This window comes from Sminthopsis crassicaudata, chromosome 2 (genome assembly GCF_048593235.1).
Source record: "Sminthopsis crassicaudata isolate SCR6 chromosome 2, ASM4859323v1, whole genome shotgun sequence".
Taxonomy (NCBI): Eukaryota; Metazoa; Chordata; class Mammalia; order Dasyuromorphia; family Dasyuridae; genus Sminthopsis; species Sminthopsis crassicaudata.
Genome location: NC_133618.1, coordinates 281795822 through 281822929, shown reverse-complemented (window position 1 = coordinate 281822929; position 27108 = coordinate 281795822). Strand labels below are relative to the sequence as shown.

Sequence of the window (27108 nt, the reverse complement as noted above, 5' to 3'; positions counted from 1 at the left end):
TTTCTGCTTTTTTAAGTTATGGTCTTTAACTGGCCTCAGTTTGACTGAGACAATGCCCATTCAGTGAATAATAATTCAGGTAAGAAAAGAGGCTGAAGTGACCTCTTTTACCTAGGTTTTTTTTTTTTTTTTTAATCAATATGGAAACTCTTAGAGTTTCTGGTCCAGAATAGAAACAATTGCTATTTACTTTCACTCTAAATAAAATCAAACAAAAGCCAAGTGAACTTGAGCATTTAACCTATTGCTGGTCAAACTATGGGAGACAGAGTGATTTGGATTTAAGGGAAGAGCACTTTGCAGTGGATGGAGCATCAGGGCTAGAATCTGGAAGACTCCTCTTCTTGAGTTCAAATCTGGCCCCAGACACTACTAGCTGTGGGACCATGGGCCAGTCACTTTACCCTATTTGCCTCAGTTTCCTCATCTGTAAAATGAGCTGGAGAAAGAAGCAGCAAACTATTCCAGTATCTTTGCCAAGAAGAATTGGACAGGACTAAACAAGCCAATACACAATAATGAGCTGACATATGAGCAAGTAAATGACATGATGAAAGCCATGTTTTAGGAAAATTAATCTAGAAGTAGTGGCAATAACAGATTAGATTAAGGGAGAAACTAGACAGGGATATAAGATTGGAAGCTTTGGCAACAATTACTATGGGAGATGATAAATATTTCAAGCAGGCTAGTGGCAGTGAGAAACAAGGGAACAATGCAAAAGACCTAATAGGGAAGGTTAGGATTTGGTGATTGTTTAAACATTCAAGAGAAGTAAAGAGAAATTTTTAAGGTTAAGTAACTAGGAAAATCATACTATTATTGACAGAAATCACAACCTCAGAGGAGAGAGCTAGTTTGTGATATGAATGCAGAAAGGACTGAAAACTTTAGCAATGAAAATAAGGAGGGAAACAAAGTTCTCTTCTCTTCTTCTTTCTTCTTCCTTCTTCTTCTTCGTTCCCCTCCTCTTCCTCCTCTTCCTTCTTTTTTTTCTGCAAGAAGATGCAAGAGCTTTGGGTATGTTTAAAGGTAGAATTGTTGGAGTGGGATAATCAGAGTCTGACTCTATAAACATTTATTAAATGCCTACTGTGTACCAGGCACTTGCTGAGTACTGGGTATACAAAGAAAGTCCTCAAAAAACCCTCAGAAAATGGGGAAAGATATTATATAAAAAATAAGCAGAAAATGAAGAAAAGGAGGAAGTTATCTGATGAGGAGATATGATAAAATTCTACAGCCAGTGTGGAAAATGATCTGAAGATATATGAGTTAGAGATTTGATTTCATCTTATCACATGATGAATTTCTGGAGGTTATAAAGTACAGTAGAATAGCAAGATAAGCAATGAAGACTGAAGGTGTTAAAAAGAGAACAGATAATGAAAGGAACCATGTATTGGAGGAGGCAAAAGATGGAAGGGTTTGCATGTTAAATTAGAAGCGAGCATAGGAAGAATGATTATAGGTACAGAAATATATGTGTAGAAAAGAGAATAGTTGAAGGATCTCATGCAAATTTAAATAAATTTCAATAAAAGATCAAGTGAGATTATATACCAATAGTAAGGACTAATAAACATAATTAAAGGCTTCAGGAGAATGGAAATAATTTCAAATAGCCACTGTTCTTTCCTCTCCAGATCCTGCTTCTGATTATCCAGACTTTACCACCATGCCTCAACTAGTTTCTCACCAGGAAGTTCTGCTATTTTTGAGGAAGGGCTCAGATCAGTCATCCTCTATGTTGCTTTCTCATTTGTGCTTCTGACTCTCCCAACGTTGCTGCTGTAGTTCTATTTATATACCTTTCTTCTTTTTTTTCCTATGTTGTCTTATTCCATTAGAATGTAAGGTGAGGGCAGCACTATTTTCTTTTTTTGCTTGTATTTGTTTTCCCAGCACTTTTCAGGGTTCCTGATTCATCTCAAATTCAAAAGCTTTTGGGCATTAGGAAATCATCAAGAAATTAATAAGAGGGTTGCTCTTAGGTGTCATTCTTGATTCAAAAACACAATTAAGGTTGTAAAGAATGAATTTATCACGGGTCTAGTGAACCTTATTCCACTAACTTTTTATAGCAATGATCTGAGATCTGGGAGAAAGAGGAGAGGTTTGTAGAGACAAAAGTTTGAGTGCTGGTATAAGAGGCACAAGAAAACAATCAGTAGAAACCAAGGTGTTAAGTAAGGAGTCCAAAATGGACATTGTGTCAACAATGTTAGAAAGATATTGAACTGAGTAAAGTGAGTTTAAAAAATAGCAATAGAAAAATAAAACAGATTTTCACTAGTATTGTAAGAGATGACAGAAAGGAAAAAGAAGTTTTAGAAGAGCAGCAAATTAAAAAGCTATCTAATGGTACCTATACCCAAACATTTGACAATAAATAGATTTTGGTGGGAAGAGAATACAGATCCATATGTGATTTCATCAATGTCGGGGAACTCCCAGAGTATGACTTCTTTCCACCAATGTAAATCTCAAATAAATTATGACTTAATAAATCCTAAGGAAATACTTGAGATATACAAAGGTTAAGCAATTTGCTCAAGATTTCATCAGCTACTAAGATTTTGAATCCAGATCTTTATGACTCTATGCTGCTTCTATGGATAGCTGTAAAGCCAGAAATTATGTAGAATAGCAAGTTTATTATAAATGGCAAATACAATGTCTAAAATCGTGTTTAATTGAAATCTAATTTGTATAACACCAAAGAGACTAGTGTCATTAAAGTACAGTAAAAAGTACATTAAAGTAAGAAGATTGACCAGCTATAAAGGGATTTAAAACTGAAACAGAATTTTACATTTGATTTTGGAATAATAGGGAATTTATAGAGAAAGAGAGATTAATATGGTGAGAACATTATAAATATCAATTTTATAACTGAATACAGGATGAATTGGACTGGGGAAAGTTTTGAGGCAAAACTAACAGTAGGTTATTGCAATAATTCAGGGGTGAAGTGATAAAGGCCTGCAGTAGGGTGGTAGTAACTCAGAGGAGAAAGGGGCATATAACAGAGATGATACAAAGAGAAAAATGACAGGAGTAAATGACTGATTAGAGATAGGGGTATGCTGAGAGAATGAAGAATCAAGAATGACACCTAAGTTGTGAGCTTAGGTGATTTGAATTGATGGTGATGTCCTCAACAGTAACAGGGGGTTAGGAAGAGAGGAAGCTTTTGGGGAAAAAATAATAGAAGAATGTTCTTGGTATTGGATCTAAAAGCAGCCAATGCAGTTTATACTCAAGGAAATAGTATGAGGACACCTAGCCTCTCTTGATGAATTCAAGTAAACTCATCAAATGTACTATATATCCTTGGGGACCAAAAGAATTGGCTACTGTGATTGCTCAGTCCTTGTCAATGAGATCTGCAAAGCTGAAGAGAATGAATGATATACCACAGAACTGGAGACAGGCAAATGTCCCAATTTTGGGAGAGCATCTATAAACTTTAGCATGATAAATCTGGGTTTGATACTTGAAGAAATTTTTTTTCCCTAAATACTACTTTATTTTTTTCAATTGCATATAAAAAGAATTTTTGACAACAATTTTTGAAAATTTTAAGTTCCAACTTCTCTTCCTCCTTTTTTTCTCTCTTCTCCCTGAGAAAATAAGCAATTTGATATTGATTATACATATGTAAATATTTCCATATTAATCATATTGTGAAGGAAAACAGATCTTGGGAAAATTCTAAAACAGACCATTAAAAAATTAGTAAATAGTGGAAAAAGAGAAACAGTGATTACAAAGATCCAGCATTGCTTTATTGCTAACAGATTATGCCAAACAAATCTTCTTTCTTTCTTTCTTTTTCTTTTTTTTCTCTTTCTTGCTTTCTTCTTTCTTTTTTCTTTCTGTCTTCCTTGCTTTCTTTCCTTCTTTCTCTTTTGGACAGGAGAAAGTTGTATATATACTTTCTCTGTTTTTAGAAAAGATGGAAAGATACAAATTAAATGATGACATAATTAAATATATTTTAAAACTGCCAAATAACTAGACTTAAAAAGTCTTTAATGGTTCATTGTCAGTTGGGATTTGTGCTTGGTCCTCTGTGGCTTCACATATTTATCAAAGATCTGGATAAAGGTATAGATGGCATGCTCGTGAAATTTGCAGATGAGACAAAAACAAAAGTTAAGGGTAAAATAGTACATCAATAATATCCACAAGGAGCTTTATAGCCTAGAGCAATATGTTTAATTGAAAAGGATGACAATAAATGGGGATATATAGAAAGTCATACTTAGTTTCAAAAAATCAGCTTCACAAGCTCAAGATGGGGAGATATGAGCTCAGGTGGGAGCAACAATCTGGGTTTTTAGTAAAAGGCCTTTCTGGATGAATTCCGTTTTTATCTAAATGGCAAAATCAAGAACAATGAGTGGAAATAATGAGGAGGAAAAAATAAGTATCTTGTAAAGGGAAAACTTTGTAACAATTAGACTGCTCCAAAAGTAGGAGGACAGTATACTATCATTCTCATCGGTTCTCTTAGTAGTGGTTAGATAAGTATTTGTTAAGCATGTTATAGTTGTGACTCTGTATATAGGTTGGATTAGATTAGGACTTCTTGAACTTTTTCCACTTGTAACCTCTTTTTGCCTGAGAAATTTTTTCACGTCCCTGAGCACATGGGTATATAAAATAGGTATAAAAACCAAACATTTAAGAGAATATATTATAAATAAATTTATTTTAAAACAATTATTTGGTAATTATATATTTTACCATTCATTAAAGACAACACAAATTTGCATATTAATGAGATGAAAGAGGTTGTTTGTTTTTACATAAAGAATAGTCAGAATATTTAATACTGCAGGATATAGAAAATCTTGAACATTTATTTACAGAATTGATTGGTATTTTGATTTTATAATTGTCAATGCTGAAACACTACTTCACATAAATATATAGTACATGTCAGAAACATGTTTAGGGCTATTTTAGAAATTCTTGGAAATTTTGTTCTAATCCCAAGCCAAAATTCATTTAATAATTTTTTTAGGAAAGTCAAATTTTAAACCTGTGTCACCTGATAACTTGGCAAATTCTTCTTGAACTTTTAATGACAGATGACTGACATTTTTTATTTCAGTTGAGTCTATTTTATGAATCAAATTTAGTTTTTTAGAATCAAACTTTAAAGGCAAGTGTTTCTAAAACAGTTTTTCCAGGCACTTCGAATTATCATTATAAATCTTATAAATTGTTTGTGTGTGTAGGGGAGTGGAATAATTTTGGATGACCAAAAGGAGAAACTGAGGCAGAGCTCCAAGCCAAAAACTTTATTATAGAAGGACAATTCCCCTCCAACCAAGTTAGACTTTAGACCTTCCTCTTAATCTGAGGTACGACCTTCCTTCAGAGCTTTATTTTTATAGAGTTACAATTGTGCTAAAAATAGAACCACATTTCATTGGTTACCATAGGCAAAAATATGAATACCAGCATACCAGGTGCAAGATAAACTGTACAGGAAATTTTTTTACACTGACTTGATGAATCATAAAATGGACGGTCAATCTGGTTTGGGCCATGGGGAAATGGCACATTCCACTGATCATGAGATGGATGAACCCTTAGGTTGGGCAAGCAAAGATAGCACATCCCCAAGAACATTTGTGGAGGGAGAGAATTTAGGGGCTTTCCATTATGTTAGCAAGGAATATGAGCAAAGCCTAGAGAAATATGTTTAATTGAAAAGGATGACATTAAATGGGGATATATAGAAAGTCATACTTAGTTTCAAAAAATCAGCTTTATTATTTTATTATCTCACTCTTTATGCCTAAATCATGGATCCATTCTGATATTATCTTGGTATATGGTGTTAAGTGTGGATCCATATCTAATTTCTGCCATACTAATTTCCAGTTTTCCCAACAGTTTTTTTCAAATAATTAATTCTTATCCCATATGTTGGTATCTTTGGGTTTGTCAAACACTAGATTGTTATAGTTGTACCCTTTTTTGTCCTTTGTACCTAATCTGTTCCACTGATCGACTGGTCTATTTCTTAGCCAATATCAAATGGTTTTGGTGACTGCTGGTATATAATATAGCTTTAAATCAGGTACACTTAGACCACCTTCCTCTGACTTTTTTTTTCATTAGTTCTCTTGAAATTCTCTACCTTTAATTCTTCCATATGAATTTTGTTGTTATTTTTTCTAGGTCATTAAAATAGTTTCTTGGGAGTCTGATTGGTATAGCACTAAATAAATAGATTAGTTTGGGGAGTATTGTCATCTTTATTATATTTGCTCGGCCTATCCACGAGCACTGAATGTCTTTCCAATTATTTAAATCTGACTTTATTTTTGTGGCAAGTGTTTTGTAATTTTGCTCATATAATTCCTGACTTTTTTTTGGTAGATGGATTCCCAAATATTTTATACTCTCAACATTTGTTTGGAATGGAATTTCTCTTTGTATCTCTTGCTGTTGCATTTTGTTGGTGATATATAAGAATGCTGAGGATTTATGTGGATTTATTTTGTATCCTGCCACTTTGCTAAAATTCTGAATTATTTCTAATAGCTTTTTATTAGAATCTCTGGGGTTTTCTAAGTATACCATCATGTCATCTGCAAAGAGTGACTGTTTGATTTCCTCATTACCTACTCTTTTTCCTTGAATCTCTTTCTCGGCTCTTATTGCCGAGGCTAGAATTTCTAATTCAATATTGAATAGTAATAGTGATAGTGGGCAAACTTGTTTCACTCCTGGGAAAGGTTCCAGTTTATCTCCATTACATATTATGCTTACTGACGGTTTTAAATATATGCTCCTGATTATTCTAAGGAATAGTCCATTTATTCCTATACTCTCAAGCATTTTTAGTAGTAATGGATGTTGGATTTTATCAAATGGAAAGCAAGCAATTATTAAGGGAATGATCTTTAATGTAGTTAATGATTTTGGTAGTATTGAGAATCACAATATCATTGTCAGCAGCTTTAATTTTTTGCTACAAATCCAACATTCTCATCATTGAAGCACCATCTGTACAAATTCCAACACAATTTTCTACTATAAACCTTTATTTATGAAAAATCCATTGATTTCAAGATGTATACCTTTCCCTCTTGTGTGCCCTTCCAAAGAGTGACAAAACAATAGTTCCTCATGTATGTTTCCTTCACAAAAATAACTTTTATAAAGTAATGATTATGCCCATTTTAAGAAATATGGATTGTTTCATTTAACTGAATTGCAAACTTTGGGCTGCCCTTAAAGCTGGTAATAAATTGCTAGAATTGGTCATTACTAATCTATCATTTGAAAAAGGGATTTCATTCCCATACTGTTTCCCATGAATTATTTCTGACATTTTAATAGCAGCAGATAGCACAGGATCTTCTTTTATTATAGGGTTTTTTTTAGTTTTTGCAGTTTAAATAAGAAGTTTAATAAAATGCAAGTAAATACTTTTTGTTGACAATACATTTATCAAAACATTGTTTTTCTTTATTTGAAGATTTCAGAAGTCATTCAAAATATTCCATGGGTTTATTGAAGTATTCTGCATGTCTAAGTGTTAATATGACTAGTTTTATGCTCTCCATAATCAAAACTTCATTATAAATTAAGCAAAGAGATTTTTCCACAACATGATCATTATTAGAAGTAAATTTATATTGCAAAAATGATTCAACATATTTTCTTTTTCTTATTTATTTAGGGATACTACAACCTGGTAATAAAGACTGCCATTTGTCATCAGTATTTTCATGTCTTCTGTCTAATTTAGCCACTTATCTGGAAACAAAAAATATTTTGTCCTAAAATATAAATATGTATTGCTAATAATTTCTCAAATAAATACTAACCTTAGTTTATGAAATTATATTTGCTTGTTCTTAATTTTAAAAACTGATATTCACATTTAACTACATATACAGCAGTAATAGTGAAGATTAAAGGGATTTTATCATTACTAATAATATAATCCCAAAATATACTAACTTGATACATATTGAAGAATAAGGGTAGAAAAATATTAAAACTTTTTATTTCTATATTTAAATTATTATTTTTTCTGTAAAAGCAGAAAACTGAATGCATAGTAAAAACACCATTTCATAACATAGTCTTGAATCTGAGCTGAAGTGTTAATTACAGTGTTTGTGGTATTGCATGGCTTGACTGCATGCACAGTGCAAAGTGTATGTTGTATGTCCTGAACCAAGACTGAAGTGACGCGACATGGGTAAGTGCTGCCAGAAACACCTTGGACTCCTTTCATGTTTGATTTTGAATTAATTTTTTAAAGTTGCATGTTGAGAAACCTTTTACTGTTGCCAAACTTTTTACAAACATTCATTTATGATCACAACCCAAAGATTAAGAAGCTTTGAATTAGATATTAAAGTCATAGAAACTCTAATATTCTCCAATTGTATGAAAAGGTAGCTTTAATTCAGATGATATAAGGTTTTGAATACCTACTAAGGAGTCTGAATTTTATTCTATAACCATTGAAGAGCCACTGCAGAGGTTAAGCAGGGTAGAGACATTATCAAAAATGACTTTGGAAAAATAACCAGTAATTTCAGAAAAGCCTGGAAAAACTTAAATGAACTGATGCTAAATGTAATTAGTAGAACCAAGAGAACATTGTACACAATAACAAGATTATATGATGATCAACTGTGATGGACTTGACTCTTTTCAACAACAAGATGATTCAAGGAAATTCCAATAGACTTGTGATGAAAGTCACATCTAGAGAGAGAAGAACTATGGAGACTGAAGGTAGATCAAAATAAAGTATTTTCACCTTCTTGTTGTTGCTATTTGCTTGTTTTTTGCATTTGATCCAGTGTGGGGTTTTTTGTTTGTTATCTTTTTGTTTTTGGAGAGCATTTTGAATCTGGAAGTATGATTGAAAGAAATATATATTTAAACTATATTAAAATACTTGCTGTCTTGAGAATGGAGGGAGGAGGAAAGGGAGAAAAATTAGAAAAAAAAAGGGTTTGCAAATATAAATTTTGAAAGTTAACTTTACATGTATTTGTAAAATAAAATAAATAAGAAAAAAGAAATCACATGTTCTGAAAAAACAGCTATTGGTATTCAATTCTAATATATCTACTGAGGATTTTCTCAGGAATTGTGTAAACTTGAAAACCAAAGATACTGTTTTTGTATGTAAATAAAAAAAATTTTAAAAAAGAGTAAAAATAATAATCTTTTTCCCCCCTGAGGCAATTGGAGGTAAGTGACTTGCCTAGGGTCACACAGCTAGTAAGTGTTAAGTGTCTGAGATTGGATTTGAACTCAGGTCCTCCTCACTTCAGGGCTAGTGCTCTATCCACTGCACCACCTAGCTGCCCCAACTGTCTTTGCTTTTAAGGGAAGCTTGAGCTCATTAAAGGAGTTTTATAATTTATCAAATCAAAAGCTGTTCATATCAATCCCTTAGTACTTCAAAGATTTTCAAGGACTATTTATTATTTTTATTCTTAAAAATTTCCCGAGATTTATGATTTTCTTCACAAATGCATTGAACTGATTCCTTCTCTAGCAAAAATTTATAGTTTGCGCCAAAATCAGTAATGATCTCTAAATATGAGGGACTTTTTCACCCCAGGGCTACCCAGAAAATCAACCAGCAGCCCAGGAGCAATAGGAGAAGTGCCTCCTAGCAAAACAAGTACCGGGGCTCATAAATAAGTGCATGCCCTCTCAACAAGACCCAAGAAAGGCTAGAGACATATATCTTCTTCAATAGGTTGCTTGTAAACCTATGGTTGGGAAGGCTCAGGGAGTATTTCTATCCAGTTTGAGCATGGCAGCCTAGATACTAGAATTCTGAGTTACCTAACAGATATCCACTCTGAATCTTGAAGACCTAGAGGCAGGGTTAACACCAGAAGTAAATAAAATAGTCCTTGAACCAAAGATCTAAATAGGGTTATCTACCCCACTCCAAATGCACAATGAATGGCAGAACTTGACAATGGCACAAAGTTTTAATTTAGAAATTAATTCTGAAGATATGAATAAATCAAAGAAAACAGCAATTAGAATAAACTTATTATAAATTTAGGGACCCACAAAATGATCAGAGTAACTCCATAACAATTGTAGAGACTCAAAGGAAAAAATGGATTTATAAAACAAACAAACAAAAAAACAAAAAAACTAATTATAATAGGAAGAAATGAAGAAAGAAATAAAAAAGTGAGAATTAAAACTGTGCATAATGAATTAGGAAAAAAACAGTTTAGGTTAAAAAGTAGTACACATCACAGAGGAGAAAACCATACATACAAAAAGTATCTTTGATTTTCAAGTTACACAGTTCCTGAGAAAATCCTCAGGAGGCATATTAGAATTGCTCCAGAATACCAATCCCTATTTTTACAGAATATATGATTTCTTTTTTTTTCTTTCTTGAATAGAATTTTATTTTCCCCCCATTTATGGTCAAAACCATTTTAGCATTCATTTTTTAACAAGAATTTGAGTTTTAAAATTTTTACTCTTCCTCTCTTTTCTTCTGAAGATGGTACTATCAATGTAATATTTCCATATTAGTTATAGTTGTAAAAGAAACAGATCAAAGGGGGGAAAGCCCATAAGAAAGAGTAAAGTAAGTAAAAAATATATGCTTTGATCGGTATTTCACGTCCATAAGTTCTGGTTATGGATAGCCTTTTTCTTCATGAATCCTTTGTACTTATCTTGGACCATTGTGTTGCTGAAAAGAGCAGAATCATTCATAATTGATCATCACACAGTGTTGCTGATACTGTGTACAATGTTTTCCTGGTTCTGCTCATTTCACTTTTCATCAGTTCATACAAGTCTTTCTAGCTTTTTCTGAAATTTACCTGTTTATCCCCCTCTCCCCAAGCAATTGGGGATAAGTGACTTGCCCAGAGTCACATAGCTCATAAGTGTTAAATGTCTAAGATAGGATTTCAACTTGGGTCCTCCTGACTCCAAGGCCAGTGTTCTATCCACTGTGCCATCTACCTGCACCTGTCCATTATTTCTTATTGTGCAATAGTTTTAGATTCATTTATCACTGCTTATTTAGCCATTCCCTAATTGATCAGAATCCCCTTGATTTCCAATATTTTGACACCACAAATGGTTGGTTATAAATATTTTTACTCATGTATATTCCCTTTTTTGTGATCTCTTTGGAATACAGACCTTGTAAACAGTATTGATGGATCTCTGACCATTTATCAACTGGGGAATGGCTTGTATTCTTATAAACTTACCTCAGTTCTCTATATATTTGAGAAATGAGGCTTTTATCAGAGACATTTGCTATTAAAATACTTCTCAACTTTTTGCTTTCTTCTAATCTTTCTTTGGTTTTATTTGTAGAAAAGCTTTTTATTTTAATATATCAAAAGTATCCATTCTATATTTTGTAATGCTCTTTTATCTCTTGTATCATCAAATCTTCCCTTCCTCATAGAGCAGAGAGATAGATTATTATTTGCTCTTTTAATTTGCTTATTGTTTCACCCTTTATGTCTAAATCATGCACCCATTTTGACCTGTCTTGGTTTATAGTGAAATGATAGTCTATATCCAGTTTGCATTCCAATTTTTTCCAGTTTTCCCAGCAGTTTTTGTCATGTAATGATTTCTTAATCCAAAGGCTGGACTCTGGGTTTACCAAACATTAGGTCATTATTATGGCCATTAATTACCATTTCTTATATACCTAATTTATTCCACAGATCTACCATTCTATATCTTAATCAATGGCAGATAGTTTTGATGATTATTTCTTTATAATATAATTTGAGAGAGAAGGATTGCTATGTAACTTTACTCTGTATTTTTCCCATTAATTTCCTTTATATTCCTGACCTTTAGCTCTTCCAAATGTATTTTGATATTTTATATAGCTATATCAAATGATTTCTCATAGTTTGGTATGGCAGAGCTTGATCTACTTATGAGCAAATAATATTTTTCCAGTTGTTTTGATCTGAAGTTATGTTTGAAGAGCATTTTTAATTGTCTTCATATAATTCATGGATTGGCCTTTGCAGGTAGACTCCCAAGTATTTTACACTGTTAATACCTATTTTAAATTGAATTTCTCTTTCTATTTCTTGCTGCAGGGCTTTGTTGGTCATAAAAATTAATGATTTCAATGAGTTTATCTTATGCCTGGCAACTTTATAAAAATTGTTAATTATTTCAGAGGTGTTTTTTTTTTAGTTGATTTTCTAGAGTTCTCTAAGTATATCATGATATCATCTGCAAAGAGTGATGTTTAGATTCCTCATTGCCTAATTCTTTCTATTTTTTTTCTTTTTTAAAATCAAATTAAGCAATCCATCTTATTCTAATTCCCCTCCCCCTATAAAATCAGTTCCTATATTTGTTAGTTCAATAGGCTTTTTTTTTTTCAATCTATTAAGCCCACTATTAGTATTTAGGACTTTTAATTTGATACTCAATTGAAGTTTTAAAATTTGTTCATTTTCTAGTTGTTTTAGTTGAATGACCAATTCATTGATTTGCTTTTTCTATTTTGTTAATGCAAGAATTTAGAAAAAAATAAAATTTTCCCTAAGTACTGCTTTGGCTCTATCCCATAAATTTTGGTATGTCGTCTCATTGTTCTTCATTCCTTTAATAATATTATCAATTGTTTCTGATTTTTAACCCATTTATTCTTTACAATTAGACTACTGAGTTTTCAATTTACTTTTAAACTGTCTTTCCACTGCCCTTTGCTGAATGTTATTTTTATTGCATTCTGATCTGAGAAGAATAGATTTAATATTTCTGCCTTTATACATTTGATTTTAAGGTGTTTATGTCATAATACATGATCAGTTTTTGTGTATTTATCATATGCTGCTGAGAAAAAAGGTATATTCCATTCTGTTCAGATTGTTTTCTCCAAAAGTTTGTCATATCTAACTTTTCTAATATTTTATTATCTCTTTAGTTACTTTCTTGTTTATGTTTCTGGTTGGATTCATTGAGTTCTGAGGGGACAGTTGAAGTCCCTCACTAATGTAATTTTGCTATTTCTTCCTGTAATTCACTTTTTTTTTTCCAAGAATTTGGATGTTATACCACTTGCTTCATGTTTAGGATTGATATTGCTTCATTGTATATAGCACATTTTAGCAAGATGTAGTTTCCTTCTTTATAGGTTTTAATTTGAACTATTTTGGCTTTTACTTTGGGATCAGGATTTTTTTTTTTAACTTCAGCTGAAATAAGAGATTTTGCTCCAGTCCCTTTACCTTTATTCTCTTTTGTAAGTATGGTTCTTGTAAAACATATTTTCTAGGATTCTGGTTTTTAATCCACTCTGCTACTCACTTTTGTTTTATGGGAGGGTTCAACCCATTCACATTTACAATTATGATTACTACCTATGTATTTCCCTCCAAACTATGTTTCCTCCTTTTTCGTTCTGTTTCCTTTCACCCTTTTCCTCCTCATTACTCAACAGTATTTTGTTTCTGTCTACTACCTCCCCTGACCTTTTCTATCAATCCCATGTAACCTGCCCCTTCCCTTTACTTGATCTCCTCCCCTCCCACTTTCCTATCAGATAAGATAGATTTCTATATTGAACTAACTGTATTCCTTCTTTGAACTAATACTGATGAGCATAAGGTTCAAGTGAAGTCCATCATTCATCTTCCCTTCTTCCCTCCACTATAATAGGTCTGAAATAATTTACTCCATTTTACCTGTCCCTTGCTTCTATATCCAATAAACTCCTTTTTCTCATCCCTTAATTATATTTTTATGTCATCCCTTCAGATTCACCTTCTATCAAACTTGTTACTATTAGTGGTACAATTTTGAGAAAAACAAGTATCATCTTCCTATGTAAGAATATAAAAAAATTAGCTCTATTGAATCCCTATGTTTACGTTTCCCTTTTTAACCTAGTTATGCTTCTCCTCTGTCTTGTTGGAGATCAAAATTTTGGTTTAATTCTGCTCTTTTTCTTATGAAAGTTGAAATCTACTATTTTATTGAATGACTATTTTTTCCTTGATATGGTATGTTTAATTTAGCTTACAGGTGATTCTTGAGTGTAGTCCTAACTCCCTTACCTTCCAGAATATCATCATCTCTGATCTTTTAATGTTGCAGTTGCTAAGTCCTGTATAATTCTGATTGTAGAGCCCAAATATTTGAATTCTTTCTGTCCATATGCAGTAATTTTCCCTTGATATGTTCTGAAATGTGGCTATAATTTTTTTAATTTTGGATTTCTTTCCTGAGGTGATCAATGGATTCTGTCAATGAGTATTTTGAGCTCTTGTTCCAGGATGTCAGAGCAGTTTTCCTTGATAATATCTTAGAAGCTACTGTCCAGGTTCTCCTTTTGATTATGGCTTTCAGATAGTCAAATGTTTCTGACATTTTCTCTCCTGGGCCTTTTCCCCCAATCAGTTGTTTTTTTACATGAAGTATACTATTAAATCTTGTAACTTTTTTTTCTTTTGAATCTTTTAATTGATTCTTGATGCCTAATAAAGTCATTAGTTTCTTCTTGCTCAATTCTAACTTTTAAGGAGTTCAATTAAACTTTGAACTTTTTTTTCCCATTTGGCCAATTCTACTTTTTAAGCAGCTTTGCTATCCCTCCCCAAGCTGATGAGTCTTTTATTTTCATAATTCTCTTACCTCACTCTCATTTCTTTCCCCAATTTTTTTCTACCTTTCTTATATGATTTTAAACCCCTTTTTGAGCTTCCATGAGTTTTTCTGGACTTGATACCACTTCCCTTTTTTCTTTGGAATTTTGCTCATAGAAATGTTGATCTCTTTAGAGTTTATATCTTGGACTTCCGTGTCACCAAAATAACTTTCTTTGGTCAGATTTTTGTTCATTTCTTTTGGCCTTTTCCCTTTCTTTTTTTATTATAGCTTTTTATTTACAAGATATATGCATGGGTAACTTTTCAGCATTGACAATTACAAAATCCTTTGTTCAACTTTTCCCCCCTTCTTCCTCCCACCATCTCCCCCAATACATATTAAATATGTTAAAGTATAAATTAAATACAATATATGTATACATGACCATAGAGTTATTTTGCTATACAAAAAGAATTGGACTTTGAAATAATGTACAATTAACCTGTGAAAGAAATCGAAAATGCAGGCTGACAAAAATAGGGGTATTGGGAATTCTATGTAGTGGTTCATAGTCATCTCCTAGAGTTCTTTTCCTGGCCGTAACTGGTTCAGTTCATTACTGCTCTATTGGAACTGTTTTGGTTCATCTCATTGTTGAAGAGGGCCATGTCCATCAGAATTAATCATCATATAGTGTTGTTGTTGAAGTATACAATGATCTCCTGGTTCTGCTCACCTCACTCAGCATCAGTTCATGTAAGTCTCTTCCAGGCCTTTCTGAAACCACCCTGTTGGTCATTTCTTACAGAACAATAATATTCCATAATATTCATATACACAATTTATTCAGCCATTCTCCAATTGATGGGCATCCACTCAGTTTTCAGTTTCTGGCCACTACAAAGAGGGCTGCCACAAACATTTTTGCACATACAGGTCCCTTTCCCTTCTTTAAAATCTCTTTGGAATATAGCCCAATAGTAGCACTGCTGGGTCAAAGGGTATGCACAGTTTGATAACTTTTTCTTTTCCCTTTCTTTTAAACTTAGCTTTGCTCCTTTGGTGGAATTGACACTGAATCAGGCTTCTTTTGCCAGTGGCTGCAGGCCCCAGTTGTTTACCTGGTTCTGCACTGAGGAGGTAGAATGAGGGGGTGACTGATTTTGAGGAAGACTTTAGTAATCTATCAGTTTACCTGTTCCTAAGCCTAGTGATAGTTTTCCTAATGATAGTATCTGGCATGTCCTGAACATGTTGTAGTGTTTCTGATTTTCTTTGGGTTAAATTGAAGCATGTGGCTGTGTGGCCATTGGAAGCTGCCTGTTTGTCCAGGCTATGTTGAAGAATGTGCTAGTTCTCAGAACTACTCTTCCCATTCCCTTCACTATACTGAGGCATATGGGGGTCTTGGTATTGGTTTTCACTTGCTCCACTGCAAAGGGGCTCAGAATCTATGGCTGGTTTGCTGAGGTGGGACTTACTACCAGATTGTTAGAATGCTTCCTGTCCTGGACTGTACTCCCCTTTTACCTGAATGAGACAGACCTTTCTTCCCATTCTTTCACATTTCTTGGGCTCAAATATTGTTTTACTCCAACTTTTTTTCTGGTTCTGCTGATCCAGGATTTGTTTTGCAGTATTATTTTATGGTTGTTTGGGGACGAATATAGGAGAATTACAGAAATTTATTGCTTATTCCACTATCTTGGCTTCTTGAAGTCTTTTTATCCATAAATGTAATTTTATCTTTTCCACAACCTTTGATAGGTGCTTTTTTAAACACTCATTGTATAGTTAAGGAAATTGAGATAAACCAAGATTAAGCAACTTGCCAAGGAACACACAGCGAGTGTCTGAGGCTGGATATGAATTCAAGACTTCCTCACTCCAGGGCCAGAGCTCTATCCAATGTGCCCAAATAGATCTAGAGAAAGTCTCTGATCATATCGCACAAATAGATCTAGAAAAAGTCTCTGATCATATCGCACAAATAGATCTAGAGAAAGTCTCTGATCATATCGGATAGGACATCAATGAAAGACTTATGGGAGGACATAGACAGGAAAGAAAGGTTTGAATTCATTGTGATTTTTACCACTGGAAGGAATAGTCGGCAGAGTCATTAGAATATTGATTGACATAACTTTATTTCCTTTTGAATATGGAGAATTATCGAATCATGATAAAAAGGGTGGCAAAATGAGTAGAGAGTTGGCTTCTCAGTCAGAAAGGATGGAGTTTCAATTTCTACCTTTGCTACATACTGGCTGGGTAGCCTTGGGCTCATTACTTGATCTCTCAGGTCTTCAGAGGAAACTTTCTAAGACTGAAAGTTGTAGAACAGGTGTTCATTTGCATTGGTAGAGGAAGATTTCTCATTGGAAATTCCTAACACCCACAAAATTATGTCTACAAATCATAATAATAATAATGATAGAAAAAGATTTCACTTTGCTTCAAATTCATATTTATACTCCTCAAAGCTCATGATTCCCTCATGGCTAGTAACTATGCTTAAGGAAAAGGCCAAATTCTTGATGATGGATTGAATTTTTGATTTCTTTTGTAAATATCTCTGAATCATCCCAGCAAAGCTCATGTGAATTTCAAAGGAAAGAATTCATCATCAGTGGAAAATATTTTTGACAGCCTTTTTTTTGTTGTTGTTGTTTCTTTTTATTATCGAAAATATACACAAAAGCAACAGGTTGTCCAGCTGCTGAATTTCCGCAGTACAGCAGAATATTATAAGAAAAGGGGACATATATATATATATATATATATATATATATATATATATTAAACAGTTTATATAACTAAGGCAATTAGGCTTAAGAGCAATTGTCCTAGTGTGTGCACAAGCACATTTATTTGGATACATATCAATATACTCAGGCACACACAAAAGGCCTCTCATCTGAAATGTAGATGACCTCAGCACTCACAGGAATTTGTGTTTGAGTATTCTACCTTAATTCTCTTTTAATCCTCTTACATCAAGTAAATCTTTTATTTTGCTTCATTTTTATTTTACCAATGAGTTTAGAAGTTGTTCATAGAACAGTAGTAATAGTCTACTCTTCAAGAGTATGCTTACACATTCAATATTAGTGGTGCACACAACATACCCTATTTCCTGGAAAGTTTCACTCTCTTACCCAACCTGAGACTCAAGTAAGAAAAAAAACACTGATTTGCAAAGGCACAGTGGAGACAGGTTTAATGCATTAAATATAACATGAATCATTCACAAGAACAAGTTTAGTGTTTCAGGGAACTTTTGTTAATACAACACAGTTGGGTCACATAAAATACAAATGCTTCTGTTGATTTGTCTTGGCAACTAAGATACATCAACAGTGCTAACAGTTTAACAGCTTTGTTCCCATCTGACAGAAAATGATGGCAGTTCTGCAAGGCGAATGTTAAACCTGACCGTATGTATTTATTAATTCCACAGTGTTTTGACAGATTATAGGGGCTATAACTTAGAGGATGCTGACCCGCTCACTGAGGGCTCTCATCTCTGTTTCCTCTGGCTCTGGGTTTGCACTGTGCTCAGCATTCTGATCGCTAAGGTGAGCTGGATACTGCAAACCCTGATCTCCTGCGTACTGTTCCCACCTCAAGTCGTCACTTTCGTGCGTGATGTAGCGTTCCCCGGTCTTGCATTCAAGCTCTCGTAAGTCTAACCAGGTCTGATAGTCCTGGGAAAGAAAATCCAACATGTTAACACTGAGATCATGAGACTTCACAGCCACATAGGCAATGTGTTAGGGGAGAAAGCATTGTGGTCTGAAGACAAAAATTTATGTCCTGGCTCTGCTTCTTCCTTTGTGATACTGGGTGTCAAGTCTGACTTAAAGAAAGAAAACTGGATCTGTAATTGGAGGACCTAAGTTCAAATCCTACCTATGATAGTCTCTGTATGACCTTGCATGTAAGATCTTAAGAAAATCATTAATCTTCCCTCTAGATCTATAGTTTTATAGCTATACAATTATACTAAATAATTAGCTTCTAAAGTCGCTTCTAGCTCTATCTCTATGATCTTATAATGTGATCTCTCTGGGCTGAATTTTCCCACATGAATAATGAGAATTCTGTGAGATGACCTTTACAATCTCCTCTAGTGTGAAATCCTATCATCCTTAGAATCCTTCTTCTAGAACTCAGTTCAATTCTGCAATTAGATTGAATAACTTTTTATGACTACATTTACTGGATGACTATATATGATGCGTTATGACTAGATTACTACATGACTATATATGTTTATGACTTCATTCCTGTAGAAATAATTCATCCTTTCTAACTTTCCCCTAACTTGACCAAGGTCAGTACAGACAAACACAACACAAAGGCAAGTTTAAATTTCCAATTTCTTTTATTTGTTTTAAAGGCAGGAGGGATATGAAACTGTAATTTCATCAGCATAGATAATTCAGAGTAAAGAAACTTTCTTCTCCCAATAATGGTGACTACCAGATCATCTTTACCTTGCAACCTTAAAAAATTATCGGGGGGCAATGAAAAGTTCCACCCAGTTAGAATATGTCAGAGACAGGATTTGAATTGGGTTCTTCTGGAATCTTATGTGTATGTGTGTGTGTGTGTGTGTGTGTGTGTGTGTGTGTGTGTGTGTGTGTGTGTGTGTTATTTTGTTATTTACATTATACTTTGAATCAAAATTGTCTGATATAGGAATACAAATATTTTGAACCATATAATTTCCTATTCTGGTATCCTATTGCACAAGCTCTGAAAATTCCATTCATGAGGATTAAATTTTCAATTTACAGCTAGTTATGATAAGTGTTTGTGAATGTACTTTAAGTGCATATAATAAATATCTGTTGTATGACAGAATGAATAAGAGTTCAGGTTTTGAAAATACATCCTGAACACTAACACCAAATAAGCAGATGGCCACATGTTTGGTTATCTCCTTCATAAATACAGATGCTTTTTCAAACCAACCCTCTTAACTGCCCTCTGATTTTTTAAGAAAAATAAGTGAAAGGGGGCAGCTAGGTGGCACAGTGGATAGAGCACCAGCCTTGAATTCAGGAGGACCCGAGTTCAAATCTGGTCTCAGACACTTAATACTTCCTAGCTGTGTGACCCTGGGCAAGTCACTTAATCCCAGCCTCAGGGGGGAAAAAAAAAAGAAAAGAAAAGAAAAGAAAAATGAGTGAAAAGAAGTTGTCCTTTCTGGCTTATGAAGTTAGGACACTATTTCTTAAAAATAAAATATATTGTAAAATACATGGTTTGTTAAATTCTAAAGTGTTCCCTGCATTATGGCAATAAAAAAAAAAATTAGAACAAGGCCTTATATTTCTTGAAGAATTTTCATTTTGAGGAAAAGGATCAATAATATTTTGTAAAAATAAAAACATGAAAGTCAACTGCTATATTTAGTAGTCTATCCTTCTGAGAGAAAATATAAAATTATTGGTAAATTACCTGCAGCCATGGGTGACTCAATGTCTTGTCCACACTATAGCGCTTTCTCATTTTCACTTGTAGCAAATTATTGATGAGATCAATGGCTAGGGGAAAAAATATCTGTTTTTAATTTATAGCAATTTAAAAAAAATTTATAGCAATTTATAGATTGGTAGTCATATTAGAAATCATTATAAGCAGATGACAAATTTCTACATGTACTTTATGTTCCTTTGAAGCTTCCAACTTAGCTCTGAATCATAATATATGAAGTGTATTAGTCACAACAAACCCTTCTGGACCTTAATGACTAGATTTATTTCATCATCTTTCTTGTAGATTTAAAGACATCAAACCAACAACCAGTGGAAACATATAATCATGAATGTCCATTCATTCAATAAGCATTTATTAAATACCTACTGTGTTTTAGGTTTTTTGCTGAACACTGGAGGTAAAAATACAAAACCAAAAAATATATAATTATATTACAATACAAATGCAGAATATTGCAAATGCAAAGTAAATCTTTTGCATGAAGTATTTCTATTGACTCACAGACTATAACTAGTGAAACTTTATCTTGTAAGCTTTTTTCTTTAAAAAATATACTTCATTTTTGAGAAGTAGCATGACATAATGGAAAGACATGTTCTTGGAGTTGCAAATATCTGGTTTTATGTTTTGCTTTCCTGAGATAGGAGACAAAAATGTTTTAAGAATTGTTAGTTTACACAGGAGAGGCATTGTGGCAGAGAAGAGAAGAGTCTGGCTTTTCATTAAGGTAGTTCAAGGCCTGCCTCTGAAACACTACTTGTGGTGCTTGGGTGAGAATAATATCTCAGTAACTCTCCCATACACCCTGCCAGTAAATTCTCTAAACCTACACATTTTGAATGAGTTGTATGATGCTTAAAAATTTCTAGAGACATAATTTCTGAATAATTATAGCATTTTAATAAAAGGAGATTTGTACCACTCTCAAATGCCAAAGACCATCATGGCCATGGGCTCATGGCTAATGTGTCCTTTTCAAAAAAGAATGCTCCTGAGGGTGTCAATTAACTCTGATTAGTTAAGAATTAATGAGAGATTTTATCCCCCAAAAAGTGAGTTCACTCCAATGAGGGGCTGAGCATGACATCATGTCAATTTTGGACAAAGAGACTATCTCTATAGATAGACTACCTCCACCCTTGGGTAATCTAGTCAAAGAATCTATATCCCCAAACTAAGGCTGTGCTACTTGAGTGGAGTAGTAATACTTAGAAAAAAGAGAATGTGAATCTTATCTTCCATCAATCCTGTCCTTGACAGATTAGTCAAGAAAATAAGGCAAGGAAAAAAACAACTGGGGTCTCCTTAGTTTTAATAATTGCCTATTAATATGAGAGAGAAATAATAATTTCTCTCAATTAGTAATCTGCATTAAGTAGGAAGAATTTCCATTCTGGGTGTTTTCCACTGGAACAAAATTCCAGGTTTACACTAGCCACTACTACTACCACCTCATGGACATATCTTTTTTTTACTATAGATAAGTACAGTCAAATTCAAGAAAAAGTAAGAGATAAGATGTTGAGCTATAGATGGTTGTGCAAATTTGAAAACAAAGTAGACGGCAGTCTTTTTGGACCAGTTACTATGGCTTTGTGTCCATTTTCTTAGAATTGTAACTGATTTAGACAAACTTTTAATAGACTCATACTGTTTATATGCCTCTAAATTAGATAGGAAAAGAAACAAGATGAATTAGACACAAACCTAACATAGAATAATTTGCAATCTAGTGATAAATTAAGCCCTATCATTTTATAAGTACATTTTGAAATAATCTGTCCCAATATATATTTACTATTTTTCTGCTCATACACAGCTTTGAAATATATTCTCAGTGTATGCAATCCAGAAGGATTTAATGTTATCTGCAAATTCAGTAGAAAGCAGTGACATTTAATGTGACTTTTTAAACCTATTCTTATAACTATGTCACTTTGAATATAGTCTTCTATCAAAGTACTTGACTATTATGATTTGTTAAATTTTATTCCAATGACTTTGCAATCATAATATGTTCCATAGATTGTGATGCCATACTCTTCAACTACTCTTTAAATGGATCTGTAATCTTGTTATTCTGATTATGAGATATTTCTAGGTTTGGAACTGCAGTATTCTCATCAAACCATTCACATTCATCTATACTGTTCAATTCTTACATATTTTGTCCCATAATTTTACCACAAAGAGCCTCTTTTTCTTTTGAGGATATGATCCCATTAGAACATATAGTTTGTCCATTAGTTCTCGTCTCACTTCTGGCTTATAAGTCTAACCCATCTTTTCACGACTTATGTTGCTTTGAATACATTCCTTCCACTGCTTCTCCACTACAACATCCATATGTAATGTGTTTCAGCTTGTTCATGCCCACCACATTCTCCTCCACTGCCCTTTGGGTGATTTTTAATTTCAGTTCTTTAGAGAGTATAGTGTTCCATGACTTGCAGTCATACAGTATATCAAAAGACTATCTCACAAACTACTTAAAGCACTTTTAGATGCATGTGCAATGCAATATATCCAAATGTTTTTAATGGCTCTCTCTACTTTTGTACTAGCTATGGTACCAAGGCACATACCAATTTCAAATTCCACACATATGTTTTCAAGATATTTTGAAAATGTAATTCTCAAACTAAACCACTTGTTTGAGCATGCGAGTTAAAATATCCATTCACAAGATTTGTTCACTGATATGTTTGTTAAGCACATGCTTTATTCAAGCTTCTATGAAAACGGACAGCAAAAATCGTGGCCTGCCAACAGTGGCAGAGTGTATGTGCAAATGGAAATGTGTAGCAGAACTGTCTCTTCAGAAACTGCATGGATAAAATGAACAAAATTAATTCCCTCATTCCAGCTTTGAATTCCATAGTTAGGAAGGTAAGAACAAAGCAACACAATAAAAGACCTGTTGTTGTTTTTTACGCAAATTGGCCCCCAAAGTGCACCACACTGAATAAAAAGGTAAGCAATATCAGAAGAAGAGTTAGAGAGAAGTGTGAGTGTAATAAGCAATGATGAAGAAATTGTTCTGCAGAATGAAGTATGCAATCAGCATCCTCATTAACTTCCATAGTACCTGAGGTCCTTGTGCAGCTGGATATGCAGTATCAAAGCAATATGGGGAATCTATCATGCAGAAAATATTATAGGACATAAGGAAAGAATTCTATATCTATTCAAATATGTTTACATATATATGTATATATATATATACATATATATGCATATATGGATTTCACAAACAATTGAGTAGCACATCCATAGAAATAAAAAGCATTAAGAAAATAGAGTGGTACTGATGTTATATGGCTCAAATGTGTTGAGTTAGGCACACTAGATGGAGGGAAGACAGGTTGGTCACAAAGCTATTTTTAAATAGTTTAATTCAGATAACAAGTCAAACAATCCAAATTCCTAGAATTTGTCATTATACAAATGACATTTTTTTTTTTTGCATAAAAAATAAAGTAATTCATTTTCATTGTTGGGCTGCCCTCACAGCATAATCCTGTTCATGGTGAACTCTGATTAAGTCATTAATGACTTATACAACAACTCTGTATAGTAGTTAATGTTGTTATTATTGATCCCATTTTATAGACAGGAAAATTGAGTTTGAGAAAAGTTAAGCGATTTGCTCAGATTCATATAGCTAGTAAGTGTCTGAGGCAGAATTTGAACTAAGGCCTTCCTTGACTCCTAGACCATCACTAGGCATCCTTGCCACTTCCCTGCCCTGTCCAGGTTGCTATATAGTAGAGTGTACCTAGGCATGTCATTTCTGTTTGCCTCAACTTCTTCAACTGTAAAATGGATATAAAAATAGAACCTATCCTGGAAAGTTATTGAGTTATGATATGTAAAATGTGTTTAGCACAGGGCTTAGCACACAATGGTGCTATATAAATGCTTATTCCCTTTCCCTGATTTTTACTTTACTGATTTTTACTCATAAGAAAATGTTTTACTGATAAGAAAATTAGTGATTTGTCCAAAGGTCATATAGACAGGAAACATCAGAAGTGATTTGATACCCAGTTCTTCTGATTTCAAAGCAATCCTCTTTTTCTTCCTTTACCTTTATGCATTCATCTCTTTATTTGGAAGCATGTTTTCTGCATCTAACACTTTGAGTATATGAAAGATAAGATCTCTGCTCTTTAGAAGTTTGTAGTTTACTTAAAAGGATAAAACACTGAAAAAATGATTACAGTAACACAGAATCTTAGAGTTGGAAAGACCCTTACAGATCATTTAGGTGAATACCCTCATTTGATAGATGGGATAACTGAATTCCAGAGGAATAAAGTGACTCAAAAAGACACAAAAGTCTTTAGTGTCAGAATCAGGACTATGCTCTCCACTGTCCAATGGGAAAAAAATCCTTTCTATAACATCTGAAAGATGGTTGGATGGCCTCTCCTTGAATACTTCTAAAGAGAAGAAGTTCTCTTCCTGTTAAGTTAGTTTATTCCATTATTAGCTCCTAACAGAAAGGTGATTCTTGTTCTGAGCCCAAATATGCACCCCATATAAGCTCCGAATTGGCTCTAGTTCTATCTTTGAGATACAAATAGCAAGTCTACTTTTCTACATAAAGAAAATGTCAAGTCTTCCCTAAATCTCCTTATGTTAACAGTTCTGACATGCATATGAAATTGTATCTTAGAACCTTTGCCATCCTCTCCTCCTCCTCTAGATAAATTTAGCTTGTCAATGTCCTTTTTAAGATGTGGTGTATGTAATTCGACAGGATATTGCAGATATAATCTGACCAGAACAGAATGTAAACATTATTGTACATAATCTGCCATCTAAATCTGATAGCCTTCTGAGCAATCAGATTAGACCATGACTTCAGATTAAGCCTAGAATCAACTCTGCCCTCCCATATCTTTTTCACATGAACTTCTGTCTAGCCAGGTCTCCCCCATCTTGTACTTGTGAAATTCTTTTGGCTCTGAATGTGCAGAATTTTTCATTTATCACTGTTAAATTTCATCTTGTTGGTTTTGGCCCAGGATTCAAGCCTGCTGAGATTGTTTTGAATCTTGATGCTGTTATCTATCATAGTAGCTCTCCTTTCCAAGTTTGTGTCATTTGCAAATCTGATAAGCATCTATGTCTTCATCCAAGTAATTGAGAAAATGTTGAATAGGAAGGGGCCAAGTTGAAAGAACTGCTGCCAAGGATAAAAAATTGGACTAGATGGCACTTAAAGTTTCTTCTAATTAATTCTAGAGCATGATATAATGGAAGGGATGTGGGATGGAGAGTTTGAGGACCTGGGTTTGAATTTCAAATTTCACCTGTGCCACATAATACTGGTATGACTGGTAAGTCAAACTTCTCTAGTTTCAATTTTTTAATTTAAAATTTAAAAAGGTTGAACTAGATGACATCTGAGGTTCCTTTTATTCTAGAGCTAGGATATTAGGTATAGCCCCCATGATTCTCACTTGAGATCTTCTAAGTTGATGTAATTATTCATTAACACTCTAGTTAATGAGGATCAACTAATAGGAAGAATCTTTCTAATAGAGTTAAGTCCCGATTATTGTGAATAATGATTACTATGAAGTGGCCACACCTTGCAAATTTAAATTACTCAAAGTTACAATAAATGTAAAATTTGATAGTTGGCTCCCACCAATGGAAATAGGCAGTAAAAATTCAAATAATAAGACGACTTCATGGAATTCACTATTCACATTAATTGGGCATAGTTGTGCTATTATATCTTGTCTACATTTCTACAATTTTATCATAAGATACTTTGTTAAATGTTTAATCTCTTGCATAAAATAGAAACTCCTCTATTTGGCTTTTAAAGTTCTTTACAATTTGGCTCCAAATTATCTTTTTTTTGCTACTCTATATTCCTTCCTTTCCTAGAGTCTAGGTTGAGCTAAACTGGCCTTCTTTCTGCCCCTTATACAAATCACTGTTTCTTCCATTTCTGTGTCTTTGTATTCATGGCCATCTCTCATGGCTGGAATTCCATATTCTTTCAGTATGCAACTCTAGCACTTCTTTCTCTACAAAATATATTTTTTTTATCTTGTGTTATTTACTCTGGCCATCCATGCTCTCTCCCTAAATTGAATGTGAATATTCAATAGAACATATGTCCGGGTGAAACCCTTGAATTGAAAGGACATCAGACTGTCTAAACTCCAGGCTCAGTTAAAAATGGAGCAAATGAAAAAAAAAAAAAAAAAAAAAAGAGGAAATCCTTAGTAATTAAATGGGATTGAGCCTATAAATTACTACTGTGCTTCTAGACTGGGATAGACATAAAATGCCAATTATCATGGATTCCAACATTAATTGGAGAATTTTATAGTTCTAGAGTCAATCTCTTTTAAAAATTATTTTGCCATTCTTTAATCTTCCATTGATTTTTTTTACTTTTCCATGAATAGTCAAAAATTTACCATAGTAGCTTTTATTTCCAAAATACTTTATCACTCAGGTAGGTAATACATCCATATTTGAACAATGGAACTTATATAAAGTGGCTAAATACTTTTTCAGTATCTCCTAAATATTCTTGGGTGGTAGTTCCATTTTTTTTTTTTTTTTTTTGTAAATAGTAATGAACTACTATCTCTTTATATTATACTATCTTCTAGCTCTAAACTATCTTTTATTTTTCATTTTGCTTCAAATTTTATATGCATATTTAGACATAATTTTATATTGTCAAAAGTATTTTTCTTCAGATTCAATTCGTTTTGATTTTTACCTTTCCTGACAATATTTTTTACAAGCTAGTGAATTAGTATGTGTTCTTGGTTATTCAGTACTTCTTCCATTTTTTTCCATTCTTTTCTTATGCAGCCACACAATTTTCTTTTGATCCTTCCCAAATTGCTTTCTTACTGGAATCAGAAGGAAGGAAACAAGCATTTATTAAATACATACTATACACCAGGCACTATTTTAAGA

The 27108-nt window shown here is 33.3% G+C and overlaps 1 protein-coding gene across 7 annotated transcripts in view; it reads right to left on the bottom strand.

Annotated features, from left to right (window-relative positions):
- Positions 1-17841: 17841 nt before the first annotated feature.
- Positions 17842-27108, bottom strand: part of PRKD1 (protein kinase D1) — a 397745-nt gene continuing 388478 nt past the window's right edge. For all 7 annotated transcript variants that reach the window (XM_074289587.1, XM_074289589.1, XM_074289592.1 and 4 more), the window contains 2 exons: positions 20107-20192; positions 17842-18344 (listed from right to left, as the gene is read on the bottom strand). In XM_074289587.1, coding sequence (XP_074145688.1) covers positions 18126-18344; positions 20107-20192 — 305 coding nt within the window. In that variant the 3' untranslated portion in view covers positions 17842-18125. The remainder of the gene's footprint in view (positions 18345-20106; positions 20193-27108) is intronic.